This window comes from Lutjanus erythropterus, chromosome 11, assembly GCF_056507025.1.
Source record: "Lutjanus erythropterus isolate fLutEry1 chromosome 11, fLutEry1.hap2, whole genome shotgun sequence".
Taxonomy (NCBI): domain Eukaryota; kingdom Metazoa; phylum Chordata; class Actinopteri; order Lutjaniformes; family Lutjanidae; genus Lutjanus; species Lutjanus erythropterus.
In genome coordinates, this window is record NC_139327.1 from 25,489,913 (window position 1) to 25,507,752 (window position 17,840).

The window sequence follows — 17,840 nt, forward strand, 5'->3', positions numbered from 1 at the left end:
TCATAAACATCTACACCTTATAAAAGTTTATTAATCCTTTCTTACAACTTTTAACTTCCTTAAGCTCTGATGACATATCATGTTAATTTTGTGATGAGTTACAGTAAACACATTTCGCATTTCTCCTTATAAAACAAAGCAAAAGCAAAAACTTGTCACAGTTGAGGAGCTGTAAAGCCTGAGATGACCTTTTCAAAATGCCTTGTTGAGTCCAAAACCCAAAGATATTCAGATTAGTATCATGTGATGCAATGAAATTAAGCAAATCCTCACTTAGGGCTATAGGAAGTCGGACCCAGAACATTTGTGGCTGTTTTTGCATAACAAATGACCTTTTATGACCTTTTATCTGATTATTAAATCTTATGTGGATCAACTAATCAATCATTTCAGTCCCTGGATGACTCACTGTAACACATATTTCTAATGCATTTTTTTTTTTTGCTCTAAATATTCTTGTCACCCTTGTTGCTGAAGCCAGAGAGCCCAGACAGATCCTCAGCCTAAAGCCTCAGAAAACCAAGATTATGAAGAAGTTTATCCCGAATCTGAATCTGAGCCAGTGATAAAATTAACCGCTGCTCTTCTCTTATCAATGCTGTTTACAAAAAAAATGAGGTCATGCAGAAAGCAGAATGTGGATTATTGAGTGTTTAGTTGCCAGTTTAGCCCCAGTGTAATCCATATCTTTGTAGAGATTTGCCATGGTCATCATCGAAGCACTAAACCCTCCATTGCACATTGTAAGGCTGTGGGCAATAAAATCGCTCTGCCGTCCTGATAAGAAAGCACAATAGCGCTCAGCCGCCCTCATTTTCTTTTTCGCTCCATCTCTCCTGTTCGCTCTCTCAAACACACACGCACACACACACACACGCAGACACTTTCCTCATCGCTGTTTCTCTCCTCTGTCCAATATGCTTCCTCCTGCTCCCTTTTGCAGTTCATTCTGCTGTTTGCTTTTCTCCCTTTCGGCTCCGTGTTTTTTCCTCTCCTCTCCTTCAATTTTGCTCTCCTGCACTCCGTTGAGCCCTCTTGGCGAAGCGTTAAGTGTATAATCTGTGATCTCATGTCTAGATGGGCCTCTCGTCTCCTCACTCGCTCAGCGCACAAAGGGACTGAATGGCCGCGGCTCACTCAGGGGACACAAATGAGTAATGAGCCGCACACACACACACACACACACACACACACACACAGAGCAAACAAACACACACATCCCCGCACCTCTCCTGCGCACTCCCAGGGGCTTTGAAGTTGCATATTGATGATGCCAGCTCCAAAGGCTCAATTGAATGTGCAGAGGCAGAGGAGGTGGCTATTGACCGTCCACTCGCCTCTCTGACCTGTCATCTCTGACAGCCGTAATGAGCAACAGGTGCCTCTTTTTGCCAGCTTTGGCCTTGAGAGTCATCCAATATTCAACAGTCAGTCGTAGTAATCAGCCGGCGTAATGGCTCGTTTGATGTACCATCGCAGCACTACATAATGGGCCGATGTGGGTCTGTGAGAGATCGTTTTCGGTTAAATAATCATAGTTTTAATGAATGTAGCACCTTTCATAATACCACTGAGAATGTGGTGTTTAAAGGCTAAAACTAATGAGGTTAAAATCAGCAGGGTACATAAAAGGCAATAGATAATTTAAAGATGTATTAATGATAAAGAACCAGTGATAAAACATTATGGTAAAAGATGTATTTTAGCATATGGCAAGGTTATCTTTCATACAAGAGATAAACAAGGCGTCGGTGTGAGAAGACATTTTAATTTTTTCAAATGGAAACTCCCACTCGGCCGTTAGCAAAATGTGGTGATATTAGGGCCGGGTACTGAACTTTAATACTTTCATGGCACTGACTGAACGCCTCATCATTAGGTGTCAAAGTTCGATATCCGAGGAGAAATTCCCATCAGTGTAAGTGAGCAAATATGCACAGATGCACGCTTGTACCAGGATTTAATAGTGCTGGTGAATAGGTGGTTACACGTCGTAGAGGCATACAAGAAAAACAAGATGTACAACGATGGAGATCATTGTTTGCTTGTTTGCTTGTTTGTTTTACTGCAAGTTATTTATCTGCATCAATTATCTGCACAGGTAACTCAGTGAGCTAAGAACGCCTTTTTAAATAGCCACTGCAGCTAACCTGCTAGCTCGACAGAGTGTGTGTTTACCACAATGTCCTCCGCATATCCTCTCCTGGCCAGTGCGGGACTGGAAAACTTGGAGACTGTTTTACGACAAGCATGGTGTTGCTCACGACCAACGGGTAAAAGTAGAGAAACACCTGAAGATGATGGGGAGATCTCACTTTGCCACCGTTTCTGCCACATTTAGTTTAATACTCTACTGATATAAAATGCTTGTTCACTGTCACAATGTCACGATTTACTGGGGCTCTTGAATAGAAGTGAGACATTGTTGAGTAAAACCTGTGCCTTTCCTTTTCTTTTACGGTTTAAAATGTTTATGTAATGTGACAAGTTACACCCCCCTTCTGCTACAAAATAAACATGAGTATTTGTCAAAAATATAATGTCTGCATGGCTGTATTTTTAGCATAGGAAGACCCGAGGGAACATTCAGTCCCAGTGAATTGCTCTACTTTTTCAGCGGAGACTGAAAATGTCAGCCATGGTTGTTTGTTCAAATGCTGAAAATGATCAGTGTTTACTTGTCTTTTGACAATCGATCTGTTGTGGTTTTAAATAATGTTTGTTGTCTCGCTGAAGCAAATGCATATGTGGGGACACATTGCTATAGTGCTTTAAAACCTCTCAGAGAGAACGTGAGAGTGTTCATAGTGATGAACTTATAGAAAATTATCACCCCAATCTGCAGCTCTCCTCGGCTTCACAGAGGCTTATGGAGAGTTTGATTGCTCACTGATAGATGGAGTTCATTGTTCAGCCATTCAGTCAGCAACTTCATTTTTTTGGTTCACTCTCAACACTCTCATAGTGTCGGTTTTGGCCACAGCATGCAGCTGTTTTCAGTGAAAAAAACCCTCTATGAAAACCCATTGTACGCTCTCTGCTCAGCACAGAAAGAAGTTAGCAACTAGCTGTTGCTATGTGGCAGTGGTTTGCACTGTCAAGCTGAATATACAGGAGAACAGACTCAAATGCGGACTTACAACAACAGAAGTTTGATGAGAATTCAAAGCACAAAAACTTAGCAAACAGGCAAAAGGGCAAATGAAGTCAAAGGTGCATGAAGTCCAGCAGTCCAAAAACTACAAGAAGAAACCAGGGAAGAAACTGACAGGCTTGACCAAAAAGAATCAAGGACAAACTGGAAACTGAGGAGGGAAAGACAGAGGACTCAAGACACTAAGAGGCTAATCATGAAGAGGTGGAAAAAAATCAGATATCAAAACTGTGGAAAAACAGACAACGACAGGAAGTTAAGCCAGAAACAAAACGGAGGACAAGAACTGCAAAGTGAAACAAGACATAAAAACTGATAAAATATCAGTCATGTGTTCAGTTTGTTTCTGATGCCTCCAAGTGGTCAAAAAAATCTGTCATTGCAGGTTTAACCCATTTTTTTGGCCCTGAAAATATTTTCTGATGTTTTAGGTAATTCTTATCATGCTGATGTATATTCAAATGATCATTTATCTGATTTTCTTTTTTTAATTACATTCTTAGAAATAAAAGAGCTAACTAGAACCATGTCTAGAATCTTTCCACCTTCTACGGGTGCTAACAAGAACCCTTGACAAACCCTTTCTTCATAAAACGGTTCTTCAGAATCAGATGGGTCTGGGTAAAACCTCAGTGCTTCAGAAAAGGAACGACTGAGTCGGCCGCAGCTCCATCCTCAATCACCACTACGCAGACTCCGCCTCCAGATGATGTCACTAACCCAAGATGGCAGCACTCATATTTGAGATATGTTGTCTTTGTTTTTGTACAGTGGGAGGAAGAGGAGAGGCGTTATCCATCTTTATTTACAGTCAACAGCAGATTATAAAATGCTCATATGAATTAATTTTATAGCAGCTATATAGGTCAAATTTGAAGTCGATGACTAATTACCTGTTTTGTTGTTTAGGTATAAATAATTGTTGGGATTACAAAACATGGAAAAGACCTATTTTCACAGCATATTTTGGTTTGACACAGGTGTTACTAATAACATTACCGATGGCTCTGTTTTATTCAAGTGTCCCGGTAAGCCGTGACAGTGAGCCTGCTTGCACAATACCCTGAAACTGAAGCAGTTCAATGGAATTCATACCATCATTAATTTTATTATTCGCACCTGTGCATTTCTTACCGTGAAATATCAGAATGTCTAAAGTGAAAAAGGCCTGCGGCTCTTAGAGCGGCTCAGGACTGTTTCTGAGCAGTGTGGCTCGGTGAGAAAGGGTGAGACGGACAGAGGGAGTGTTTGTTTTACCAACCTCTTATGAGAGCTGGTTTTGGCTGGTCGAGGTGCCTGCTCATATAAGCTCTTTGTGGTGTGAAGACGGTCCTGGCACTGCCCCCCCCCACGCGCACACACACACACACACACACACACACACACACACACACACACACACATATACCCACCTCCCCGACACAGCCAGAGTGATGCCAAGCTGAGTGCCAGCTTCCCTCAGGCTCTGAATGGGCAACACTGCAGCGCTGGTCAGGGCAGAATTAGAAGTGTGGGAAGATGGAGGGAAAAGTCCACTCTAACAATGAAAGATGCTAACTAGAACCATAAAGGGTTCTTTGGGTAGAACCTCCTGGTAGAACCTTTTATAATGGATCAACCTGGAACCCTTTCAGAGAGTTCTTTCTAGAACTCAACATAAACTGTTATACCTAGAACCATCTGTGAGAGGATTCACTCAGAATCCACCATAAGGTTCTGCAGAGAACCCTTCTATGGTGTAATGGTTCCACCCACAACTCTGTCTGGAGGCTCTATCCAGAACCTTTTAATGTTCCAAGGGTAATATTACAAGGGTGTTATCTAGGACCCACTCAAGGTTCTGCAGTGAAACCTTTTATATTTGAAGGGTTTTATCGAGGACTCACCAAGGGGGTTCTACAGAGAACATTTTTATATTCCAAGGGTTTTATTTAGAACCAACCAAGAGGGTTCTGAAGAGAACCATTTTGTAATTCATGGGTTTTATCTAGAACCTGCCAAAGGGGTTCTACAAAGAACCCTTTTAAGTTACAAGGGTGTTACCTAGAACCCACTAAGGGAGTTCTACTGTGAACCCTGTTATATTCGAAGGGTTTTACTGAGAATCCACCCACCGAACCATTTTGTATTCTAAGGGTTTTATCTAGAACCCATCAAGGGTTTTCTACTGCCCATTTCTTCAAAAAAGCATCAGAAGCTTAAGAAGTAGATGCTTCAATAAGAACCATTATTTCTCAGAGTGCTACACATAGTGTGCAAGTGCAGAACTGCAATTTCACACAAAATGAGCGATTTTTAAAAAAGGACTTCAACATTTTTACAGTAATAACCAGAATTGAGAGTGTAAAAAATGAGAAAGAGTGGAGTCTGGCACACAGACAGACTCTAAAACCCATAAATACTCCACAATATGAGGAGATTAGTCATCAGTGATGAGTCCACGGGGAGATATTCTTACATTTCAGACAGTTACTGAAAGTGTTTCAAGGTTAAACATAACAAACTCAATGCTTTGAAGCAAAAAATAAAATGTTCTCTGTAGTTGCAACACAAGGAGAATATTATATTTAAATGTTGTGCAGTCTTCTGGAATGTGTTTTGTTTATTTCCCATGCATATTCTGTATACAGCAGGCCAGGCACAAAACACAATCCAGCCTCAAGTAACTACCTGTCAAATGCTTATTAGACCTCCTGGAGCATCGATGATAGGAAAGAGGCTGTCACTTCCTTAGCAACTGCTTGACGATGGGTGGTTTGACTCACCCACTGGTTTCCTTGCTTTTTTTTTTTTTTTTTTTTGTGAATGGAACATGAGCGATGCACTTGGGGAGCAATCATTGCCATAATGCTGCCAAAACAAACATCCTCGTCTGGTTGCCAAGAAGACAGTGAGGTCAGTGCTCACATCGCCTCGGAGGATGGAGGGGGTGGCACTGCCAAGCCCCTTTATCCTGCGGCGTGTGGCATAATGTGGCTCCCTGTTTATGTATGAGTGTCCTTTAACCACCAGGGTACAGCATGCCGGGGTGGTAAAGGCTTCTTGTGCGTGTTCATTGATGTGTTTACTCGCCCCTTTGTGGGAACTTTTTTCCTGACACAAAGGCGAGGGGTGGGAGCTGACACTGTGGACATGCAGGGTGGGGTGAAGGAGGAGATCGAAGGTTACTATTTATGCAAAGGAGGCATGTTCCCTCATAAAACTAATTAGTCATCTTTTGTCCGTGTGCATGGTGGCGATGATGGTGGTGCTTGAGTGCGCTTGAGCGTGCTCAAGCTGCTCGTGATCAAACTTATTGCCATCTAGGCAGCGTGTTTATTTATACATCAATTAAAAAGCCCTACTCGAGCAAATAACGGGTGTGGAAATGCTCAGGCATCCATCTTTTTTACAGGAGCCACGTGAAATGGAGAATACATATTTGATGTGAGCATTTGGTTATTGAAGAATATTTTCTCCCACACCCTTTCTTTTTTCCATCTCTCTGTCTGAACATCCTCCCCTTTATCATTTCACATGGTGTTCTTGGTCCAAGCCAGGGCCTCATGAATCGTAAAAAAAAAAATAATCATGATTTCGATTAATACATCTATGCAATCTCATTTCTAGATGATGACTATTCACTCTCTCATATTTCCTCATGCATTCGTGTAGTAATTTATTAATGTAATCCACCTAAAACTAGGACTGGGTATCAGTACTTGAAACCTCCAGTAATTTTTTAAACAATATAAAATGTCCCGCAAGAAATAATGGTATGGTATGGTATGGTATGTGGTATGTGTTCTCTTGCAAAATAAGTTCAAATAATTTGTTAAAATGGCTTACATATAGCTCTTCACCTTGCCTTCATTTAGTATTTAAGGAGTCATGAATAGCTCCACCTCCTTGATTAACGGGATTGGTTCCTTAGGTTTATGATGTCATATACTCAATCTGACTGATTCCAGTTTTTTGAGACTGCCCATGTTCACTGCAGTTTCAAAGCAAGGAATGTTCAGACATGGCATTAATTCTTATTTTGCTCCTTGTTTGTCTTGTAACACATTTATTTATTTATTTTTTTGGTCCTGGAGGAATCAGGAAAACTGAAGCTGAAACCAGAGAATTTTTACATTTTTAATGAAAATACTCAAAACATTCAGAATGATTATTCAATTATTAAACTATGGTGATTATTTTATTAGTGGATCAGTAATCTATTGATCGTTGCAGCTCTAAACCCAGTACCAAGTAGTATTGAAACTTTCCCTGTCAAACGATACCTGCATTTGGTCCTTTTTGTACCCAGATATAGAAATATATATTACTATTTGTATGGTTTTCGATGAAGTACAACTTGTTGTTCTGGTGACCTCACTGATGACAAAAAGAATAAACTTGTGGGGCCTAAATTGTTGTTGAATGTTGTCGCTGCTGGGCGCAAACCTAATAACGCCATATTTATTTATTTAATTTACATAAATCTAAGCTATTGGTTACCCTTTATGACTGTTTACAAATATTTAACAGATGAAAAGTATTAAAAAGAGCTACTAACTTTGCAACTTAACGTTCAGTTTGTTAAAAACATATGAACATATAACGTTTATGCTCGACAGCGGTGATATTATGATTTTAATATCAGACTTCATACCACGAGCTTTAGGATACAATCAAAACACTGAGTTTTATACAGTATATTTCGCATCATACAGAGTCACATATCATCAGGACATTACACAGGAGGGCGCTACATTACATAAGCAACAACATCAATGTCACACAAGCTGTCAGGACTTCCAAGGCTCAAGATATCTGTGCACCAGACAGACGGGCGCTCCTACGAGAAAATGTGAAATATTCTAATCTGAAGGGCACTGAGGCCTTGTCCTTATTAAACTTATAAAAGTTGTCTTTGCTCAGTAATTCTCCAACGGTTTTGCTCGAAGACAATAGCTACAAGTTCTTTGATTCAATGCGATATGTGTTTGGTCCACCACTGCAGCAGCCACAACCTTTGGCAGTTCAGCATGCTGACATGCCACCAAAATGTTTGAAAGTATGGCTGTGCTACATGCCTGTGGCCTCTGATTAAAAATAAAAGCATAAAATGTGGATGGATGATTTCAGGAATGCTTTCGTTCCCATGATGGGTCATGGAGTGGAAAAGAAGTATCAAATGAAGTACGCTGTTGGTATTGGTATCACTTTAAGGGTATTGGTTTTAATACTGGTATCATGTTTATTAAGAGTCCAGTTCACCGCAAATTCAAAGATTCATATTTTTCCCCTGGCCTGTAGTGCTTTTTATCCATCCAGATTTTTTTGGTGTGAGTTGGAGAGTTTTGGAGATATCAGCCATAGAGATGTCTGCCTTCTCTCCAATATAATGCGACTAAATAGCACTTGTGCTGCTCATACGACCAAAAAAGAAATACATTTGAAACATTCAAAACCAGCGTCTCTTTCCAAAAATCATGACCTGGTTACTCAAGATAATTAGAATTTTTCACGTTTCTTTTTTTCTTTGCTGCTTTTAGCGCCACAAGCTGAATGCCATTTAGTTCCATTACATCGGAGAGGAGGCAGACATCTCCATGGCCGATATCTCCAAACCTTTTCAAGTCACAACAAAAAAAAATCTAGATAGATAAGTAGCACTACAGGCCAGGGGAAAAAAAGTATTGTTAATTTCAGGGTGAAGTGTCCCTTTTAAACAATATCCAGCTGTACCTAAAACCAAAGGTAGACATGTCGACCTCAAACCAGTTACGTCAGAGCTCACCAGCTTCTCCCCTTCAAACTCCTCAAAGTGTTTTGCACTCAACACACGTCTTCCAAGAGTTTTAAACGTCTGTGTGTTCAGCTCTCAGTACTTTTGTAGCTTCTAACTGTGCTCTGAAGTTTAGTTTCTCTTCTTCGTCCCTGTTTTTACTTTCAGGTATCTGTTTTATTTTACCGTTTAATGTTCACTTTCAGCTGATAAGAGTTGCGTGAAGTTACTGCCAATGAAAAAAACTCAACATTTCCTGATTTTACTGTTTGATAATATATAAAAAAATATCTCCACGCGCCTTAATGTGTGACAGGTGCGTCGGAGGAAGGTGCAACTCAACGACAATTGGAGAAACTCCCTCACACTTTCTGCTGATATATTTATTGAATATCGATGTTTCGGTCGAAACCTGCTGACAGCATCCAAACATTTCCACATATACACGAACATAGAGACTGCCTCAGTTTTCAATCACGCAATCAAAGAACTGCTGAGATTGATCAACACCTGAAACTGATTAATCATCATCAGCCAGACAATAGAATTGAAAAAAAAATCACAATAAATCATCAATCATAAGCCAACAAATGGTCACCAGACATGAATATTATGAATAAATGTCAATACTTAGGTTAACATCTATATAGTGGATGATAATAGTAACGGGAATTTTAAAGACTAGGGAGAAAAATATAATAACTTGTTAAATCAGAACATATTCTTCAAAAATGTGGTGAAGTCAACTTTGATTGCTTTTAATCAAGGCTTTGTAGAAAAGGGAAAATTAATTTATGTTATTAAGCAGATACCCAGCTCCAGAGTGCATCGACTGGGGTGGGTATATATCTAATAAATCATGCCTTCCATGTGACTAGCCTTTTTAGAAAAAAATATGTAGTCAGTTTATAACATTACATTAAGTAGAAGTTTGTCACTGAGCCCTTATGGAGTCTGTAACATGAATATCCAGAAAACCTCCCTTCTTTTCAGCTGTTTCATAATAAAAGCTTTTGAATAGCAAAACTTTAATTGTGGAGAATTTATAGGAAATGAAACATCCACGTCCAACGTCTAAAACTGTAACTTTCTATTTTCTATTCTATTTTTTTATATTCAGCAGCATTTAAGTGAGTCACTTTGATGTTATAACGTGAGAGAGGATGAGAGCCCTGAAGTGTTTTCGTTACAAGAGACTTTTAAGTTTAGTCCAGCTCTTTGATATGTGTGACATTTAAGTCAAGTATTTTTACATGTTGTATGTTTATGTTGTCTGTTTGAAGCCCCGTCGAGATGGCAGGTGTGTCAGATTTGCTTTTTTACTTAAGCATCTAAGAGTGCAATAAATGTTTTTGTTGAAAAAAAGTAGTGTGAGTGGATTGTGCCCTTGGTTCAGGCGGCTCTTCTTGGTAGTGTCACGCAGATTTTAGTCACCCTTCCAGATGTTGCTTCTGGTGGAGGAGAGATAATAATTATCTAGGCACTTCCTTGTTTTTCTGCCCCTGCGTCTCCCTGCGCTCGCCCTCCTTTTAATTTTCTCCGTATTGTTGGTCACGAGACTCGATTTGTTGCCACCGTTTGCATCACCCCTCTCATCTGGCTGTGATGTTGGAAGTGTGAGCATAGAGAGATTACTCTCATGCTGTACATGTGTAGGTATGCCCGGGGGGTGCTTGAGTTTCCGTGTTCATGTTGCTGTGTATTTGCGAGCGAGTTTCTACAAAGACTCTCTCCGCTGTCTACCCTTAAGCTTCCGTTGCGTGGTATATCGAGCATCGTCAGACTGGCAGGTTGTATAGATGTTGTAGGACTCAGAGGTCCCCAGTGAGCGCTATAATTGGGAACCTCAGAGGAGGGGGGGGGAATTCGATGTGGGATGAATTAATTCTTCCTCCTTTTATTCCATTCCTTGTTCAGGGGTCCTCTCTAATCTGTGCTAGAGCGTCTGCAGAGTGCACTGGATCAATTCACTTAACTGAGAGAGAAAGGGGCTGAATGAGAGTGAGAAATGAGAGGCAGTTAGTCCATCTGAAGAGAGGGAGAGGATGAGAAAGAAGTGGAAAAACATGGATGTGGTACTCTTGCATAGTAGCTGTTTTAATGACGGAGCTCCAAGTCTAGAACCTGATCAATGCACAAGATGACTTCGGTGAAACTTCAAGTAAGGAAGGAGCCTCACCTTACAAGGCCTAACCCTTAATCTTAAAGATCTCAGGGGGGCTCAGACCCATTCTGTCGATGGGCTAACATGTAATGAATGTTGGTGTTCCTAATTATCGCTGCAGCTAATTTTCCGTTTTATGTCAATATTATACACGGCCACATCGAAGAGACCCTCCCCTGCTGCCCTTGATCTTCTTTGTTTTGGTGCTCCAGCATGTGTCAAGGCTGGGGTCAGTTCAATTTCAATTAATTCAGCTTTCTTTAAAGCAAAAACATAGTCAGGTTTCCATCCACACGTTGCGTGGTTTTTAAGAAAACACCAAATTATATACAAATTAATGTGCCATTTCATCCACTACTGTTAGGCAAATATTAGGAGGTGAGCACATTAAGATGAACAGCTGGTGGTGCTGATTCTCCACTTGGGTGTTGTTAAACCATTAAATTGCACAAGAAGGTGCAAAGAGGTGACATATTTAAGAGAGCTTCAGTCAAACCTCAGACAGTGGGAAAACATGTGCAACCCTGATTCCAAAAATTGGGACATTGTGTAGATGTGAATAAAAAAAGACACAAGAAAAACTTTTTAACCTATTTATCCACTTGTTGTTTTTTGTAAACCTACACTCATTCTGAATTTGAGTTGTGACAGGAGCATGTTTACCACTGTGATATATCACGTTTTAACACTCGGTAAGGCTTTGGAAACTGAGCACACTAATTGTTGATGTTTTGAAAATGAAATTTTTCCTCATTCTTGCTTGATATATGGTTTCTAGTGTTTAACAGTCCAGGGTCTCTGTTTTCTGTTTCATAATGCACCACACATTTTCAGTGGGAGACAGGTCTGGACTGTAGACAGGTCAGTCTAGTACCTGAACTCTTCTACTACGAAACTACGCTGTTGTACCACGTACAAAATGTGTCTTCTCACACTCCTCTCTCTGCTCCTCATTGTGAAACATACTGAAAATACTTGAGTTCAACATTATTATCCTTCTCTCTGTCTGCAAAGACCACAGTCGCCGCCGTGTTGATCCTCTGCTTTGTTTTCATTTCTGTCTTCAGTCTTTTTGACTGCTGCTACCTTCTCATGACTTGCTGCATGTTTCTGTTCCGTCAGATTTAATAACCTCAATGGTGCGCTCTCTCTCTCTGTCTCTCTCGCTCTCTCTCTCTCTCTCCCTTAGCTTGTTGGTTGCCATGGCGACCATTTCCTGGATAGTGTAGTATAGCTGAGGATGAACTGCGTGGGTATGCTTGTGCTCATGTGGTGCATGAGTGAGTGTGCTAGTGTGTGTGTGTGAGTGTGTGAGTCAGAGTGATATGAAGGCTGTACTATCACAAGTAATTATAGTGCACCAGCCATTAAGAGACAGAACATTTGCACTTAATTTTGAAAGTATGGTGTCCTCTGACTAATGCTATCTGAGAGGACAACGGCTAAAATGTGTATTAATCAGTGTCTGTGTGTGCATTTGCATTGTTATATGCGTGCATCTGAGGCAGTAGAGGGGGCCATTTTTACGCCTGCTGTATTTTGAGAGCGATTGTGGTTCACAGAGGAGAGAGTGCTGCGCTGCTCACATTAGAGACAGAGCAGAGGAGATGATGGCATTGTGTGTGTGTGTATGTGTGTATGTGTGCGTGTGTGTGTGCACAGATGAAGGACATTTATTTGTTGCAGTATGTGCGGCCCCCGGCAGAAGAAATGCTTCTCTGACCACAATCAGCATCCATCAGAAGCCAGGCTTACCTCTCCTACAGACAAAAGGTTAAATGCTTCACTAAATCATTCTCTCTTTTTGTTCTCTCTCCTCCCACTTGCTTCATCACCTCTCCACCCCTTTCCCCCTATCCTAACACTTCCACTCTCCGCCTTCCTTAACACTGGGCCTTTTCCTAACTCCCAAACCATGCCCCTCCTCCTCTTCCTGTCTTCCTCCTCCTCCTCCTCCTCCTCCAGCTGGTGGGCGGCGAATTTGACCTGGAGATGAACTTCATCATCCAGGAGGCGGAGAGCATCGGCTGCATGGTGGAGCTGCTGTCCCACTGCGAGGTGACGTGCCAGGCCGAGATCTGGAGCATGTTCACCGCCATCCTCCGCAAGAGTGTGCGCAACCTGCAGACCAGCACCGAGGTCGGCCTCATCCAGCAGGTGCTGCTCAAGATGAGCACTGTGGACGACATGATCGCAGGTAACTGTGCACTAATCAGCATGAGTGTGATACACATGAAGGCACAATAACAGAAGAAGGAAGATCATATATTGAAATCAGTATCACAACAGCTTTCTAGTATATACTCTGCGTTGGGATATGGCAGCTACATAAGGGCTGCAACCAACGATTATCTTCATGACTAACTAATCTGACGATTATTTCCTCAATTAATCGATTTGTTGTTTTATTTATAAAATGTTGTAAAATGGTGAAAAACATCCCCAAAAGCCCAAGACACCCTCAAATGTTTGATTCTTCGACAACTCAGTTTAATGTCCCAGAGGAGTAAAGAAACCAGAAAATATTAACATTTAATAAGCTGGAATAAAAGAAATGACTTTTTTTCATAAAAAATGACTTAATCCGATTAATAGCGTATAAAAATAGTTGGTGATTAATTCAATAATCAATTAATAATTGGTTAATCTAATAATCGCTGCAGCTCTAAACCACATTTAAAACTAGAAGGACACTCAGAGAGTGCAGACCTCCAACAGGGCCAGTAGTCCAGTCCTCTGTGGTATGCAAATCTGCAAGAGCAACCACTATATATGTCTGGATATTTTCACAAAACTATTATATTCACAGTATGTCGTAATATGGTTGTGCCTTGCTGAAGCATCATATCAGCTTTGCATGACTTGGGTGTCTCTACATTGAGATTATATCACATACTTGACATAACTTTTTCAAACCAGAAACCACTTTATTATCATGTACAAATATCAAACGTTTAGACTGAAATAGTGACATTTTGCCATCAAAAACATTTGTTATGAAAATTGTACTGTCACAAAGAAGACATTTTTGCTTCAGTCAAATTTAAATGTCCATATACAGTAGAAGAAAAAAACTTAATACTCTAATCAGTATGATTTAGTAACTTATAGGGATATAATGATATAACACTTCTGTGTTCAATGATCCAATATGATCAATGCAAAGTGAAAATATCTGTATCATCCTCATTTACACAATTGTGAAATAATGTAGTGTCTGTCAGACAGTGTAGAAATTAGAAATCTACCTATTTTTCTTTTTCTCTGTTTCTACTTTTTACTTCACTTGGCAAAAACTAGAACATGACACTCACTTCACCTGGTTCACTGTCTTCACCAGCGTGTGTGTATGTAGAGGCCGAACCCCGCCCAGGTCAAAGACGCAGAGGAGAGGACAGAAGCTAACACAACCATAAAATATGTTTTTATTGATATATACATGATTCACATGGGTCGATCTGGAATTCCAGAATGATTTAGAAAAATCGAACACACAAGTTAAGAGTTAGTCTTGTTGATCTTATTTAGATTTATTTAGTAATATTACTCATACCTTATTTTAATATATTATTGAACCAAAAATAGAAGTTAGATCACAGTTTTACTGCACTGCAAATGCTGAAATCATTCCTAGAGGGCCAGAACTGCAATGCATGCATAGAAACACAAAAAGACTCACTTTAACTCTCATTTATGTGCTTTGACATATCCTCACTCTTTCTTAGATCATCCATCTGTGATGCTGAGTGAGGACTAAAGTGTTCCCAAGTTTGTGCAGTGTTGTGTGTTTTAATTTCGCTTTCACCACTCATCTGCAACATGCTTGGCCTAGGTAGTGATTTTCCCACAAGTGCCTTTCAAAAATCACACAAAGAGCTCCTGCATTCAGCAGTGGGTTGAATGTGTAGGTGGAAAAACAATTGTAACACCATAGAAAAGAGAGAGTGAAAGCCACATGCCATGTTGAAAATATAGCATAGTCTTGAGACTGCACTGTCGTGTATTAAAGCAGCTTCTGGTGGAGGAGTAGTTATTTCTTGCTTTTCTGACATCGAGTTGACAATATATTATTTTCTTTGTACAATATTTCCTTGTGAGTAAGAAGAATGCTGAATTTCTGTTGTATTTTTTCTTAAAGTTCAGAACCAGTAGTTGAAGATTTCCTTCACTGACCTCTGATTTTTTTTCGACAGCAGTGTGCAGTGTACGTTTGCCCTGCAGTCACACATCCATAACAAGCCACTGGTGCAGCAGAAGCAGAGTAATGACCTCAGTATGTTTCTGAGTGTGCTGCGATTTGTATGGAGGGCTTGATTACAAAACAACACATTCACAGCCGTCTCTATGCATGATCATAATGACCTTGACTTCCCTTTTAATGATGCCTCGGAGTGCGTGTCCTGTCCTTCCCTCCCCCCAGTGTCCTCTCTGTCCTACCTACCGCCGCAGGATAATGCGCTTTATAACTTCTATGACTTATTACTGCCCACCACAGAGCGCACGCTGCTTAAATCAATTTAATGCCAATTCTCATAGACTCCTTTTCTGAAGCACAAGTCTAACACTTTTAAAAAAAACAATCTAAAATGACCTACATGGATTGATCGTACCAAAAACAGAGCTGAGGGCTTTTGAATCTAGGACATTGTGTATTGCGTTTTTCCTCTCATACCAAGCACCTCAGTGGGCTAGCCTCCTGCTTTATTCCCTATCGCTGGGCTCTGGCTAATGAAATATTGTGGGAAGACTCTATTCATATCTAGCAGGCCTAATGGGAAAGAGGAGCCTTTGTAAGCAGATTGCCTCACTCTGAGGGCTGTGCTGTACCTCTGCCATATCCTCACTGATCTGTTGTGGCTGTGTGAAGTGAAAGTCAATGAGGCAGGAAGGTCATTTTGACTAAACAAATGTCTTTTAACACAATGTACTTTTTATGCCTCCACGCTGGCAATAGCCCTGGCTGGAAGCATTATGTTTTTGAGTTGTCCGTCCGTCCCGTTCTTGTGAATGCAATATGGAATTTCTTCAACTTTGGTGCAGATGTTCACTTGGACTGAAGGATAAACTGATTCGATTTTGGTAGTTAGTTGGTTTGTCCCAGTCTTGTGCACACAGTATCTCAAGAATGCCCTGATGGATTTTCAAATTTGGCACGGATGACTAATTGGACTCAAGGATGAACTGATTACTTTTGTTTGTCAAAGATCAAGGTCAGTGTGACCTCACTATGAATACGATTCCTCAAGAACACCTGAAAGGAATTTTTGTAAATTTGGTACAAATGTCCACTTACACGCAAGGATGATTTTGATTGTTAAAGGTCAGAGGTCAAGGTCAGTCTGACTTCATGTCCATCCCATTCTTGTGAACACAATATCTCAAGAATGTAAGTTCCTTAATCTTTGCACAAATGACCAACTGGACTCAAGGATGAGCTGATTAGAGTTTGAAGTCAAAGGTCAAAGTTTTTGTGACCTCACATTCATCTTATTCTTGTGAACACAATATATTAAAAAAAGCTCGACAAACTTTCTTCAAACTTGGCACAAATGTCCACTTTCACAGATGCACTCATTAGAATTTGGAGGTCAAAGGGTCAAGTGCTGTGACCACATGTCCGTGCCACTTCCTGTGAATGTGATATCTCGGGAACATCTGAACAGAGTTTCTTCAAATTTGGTACAAACATCAACTTAGACTCACGGATGGACTGATTTTCACTTAACATGTTTTTGGCCATAACTCAATTCATACACTGATTATGACAAGATTTCACACAAATGTCTAATTGAATAAAATTATGAAGTGATGACATTTTATATCCGATTCACTGTGATATCATCATGTGCAGCTCTCTATCAGTCCTCTGGACTCCTCTGTAAAAATAGTCTTAAAGTGAAGACTGCATGCTTCTTACTTGAAATTATTCATTCATGTCAGTATAGAGATAACCTCAGTTTTGCCAAAAATACACTTAATACACTTTGCACCTTTCATTAAATTCCTTCAGAATCTTCACTACACCTCACTACTATGTGTCAGGAGAGACATGTATGTAAACTGCAACCTGACTGGTTTGCAGAGGCATGCAGCTGCGAGGTGTAATTCTAGTTAATTATGTTCTTAAATATTCAGAGGGAAATGTTTTTGAAGCCTTGTTTTTGTCACTTTTGTGACATGTCGTCATGAGTTCTTTTGAGCATTAGTGAGGTTGTTGACAGGTTGTTATTGCCTGTTAAAATCTGAACAAATTAAGTGAATAGTTTGACATTTTGGGAAAAACACTTATTCACTTTCTTGCTGAGAGTTAGATGAGAAGATTGAGACCACTTTTAACGTGTGTATGCTGAGTGGGAAGGTCGAGGCAGCAGGTGATTAGCTTAGCTTAGCTTAGCATGAACACTATAATAAATATTTTTCACTGCAGCCATTTTGATATTAAATTACATAGTGGAAACAGGTTTTACAGTATCACTGATACTAATTAAGGTTCCATTCCTTTCTGGTCAAATAGAGTCATTATTAACGCCTGTCTGTTAGTTTGAATATTTTTTTAAGAAAAAAAAAATCTAAATTCTCTGATTCCAGTTTTTAAATATGTTTTTTTTTTTTACTTCTTTTTGACAGTAAACTGAATATCTTTGGGATATGGGCAAAACAAGACATTTAAGGACATCATCTTGGGCTTTGGGAAACATTGATCAACAGTATTGTCTAACATTTCGTATACCAAACAACAAATAAATTAATCGAGAAAATAATTACAA

At 40.1% G+C, this 17,840-nt stretch overlaps 1 protein-coding gene across 1 annotated transcript in view; it reads left to right on the forward strand.

Moving 5' to 3' along the window:
• The window catches only part of nbeaa (neurobeachin a), a 167,504-nt gene that overhangs the window by 36,323 nt on the left and 113,341 nt on the right, over nucleotides 1-17,840 (forward strand). The window contains exon 2 of the mRNA XM_084729805.1: nucleotides 13,039-13,270. Within this exon, the coding sequence (XP_084585931.1) occupies nucleotides 13,039-13,270 (232 nt within the window). The remainder of the gene's footprint in view (nucleotides 1-13,038; nucleotides 13,271-17,840) is intronic.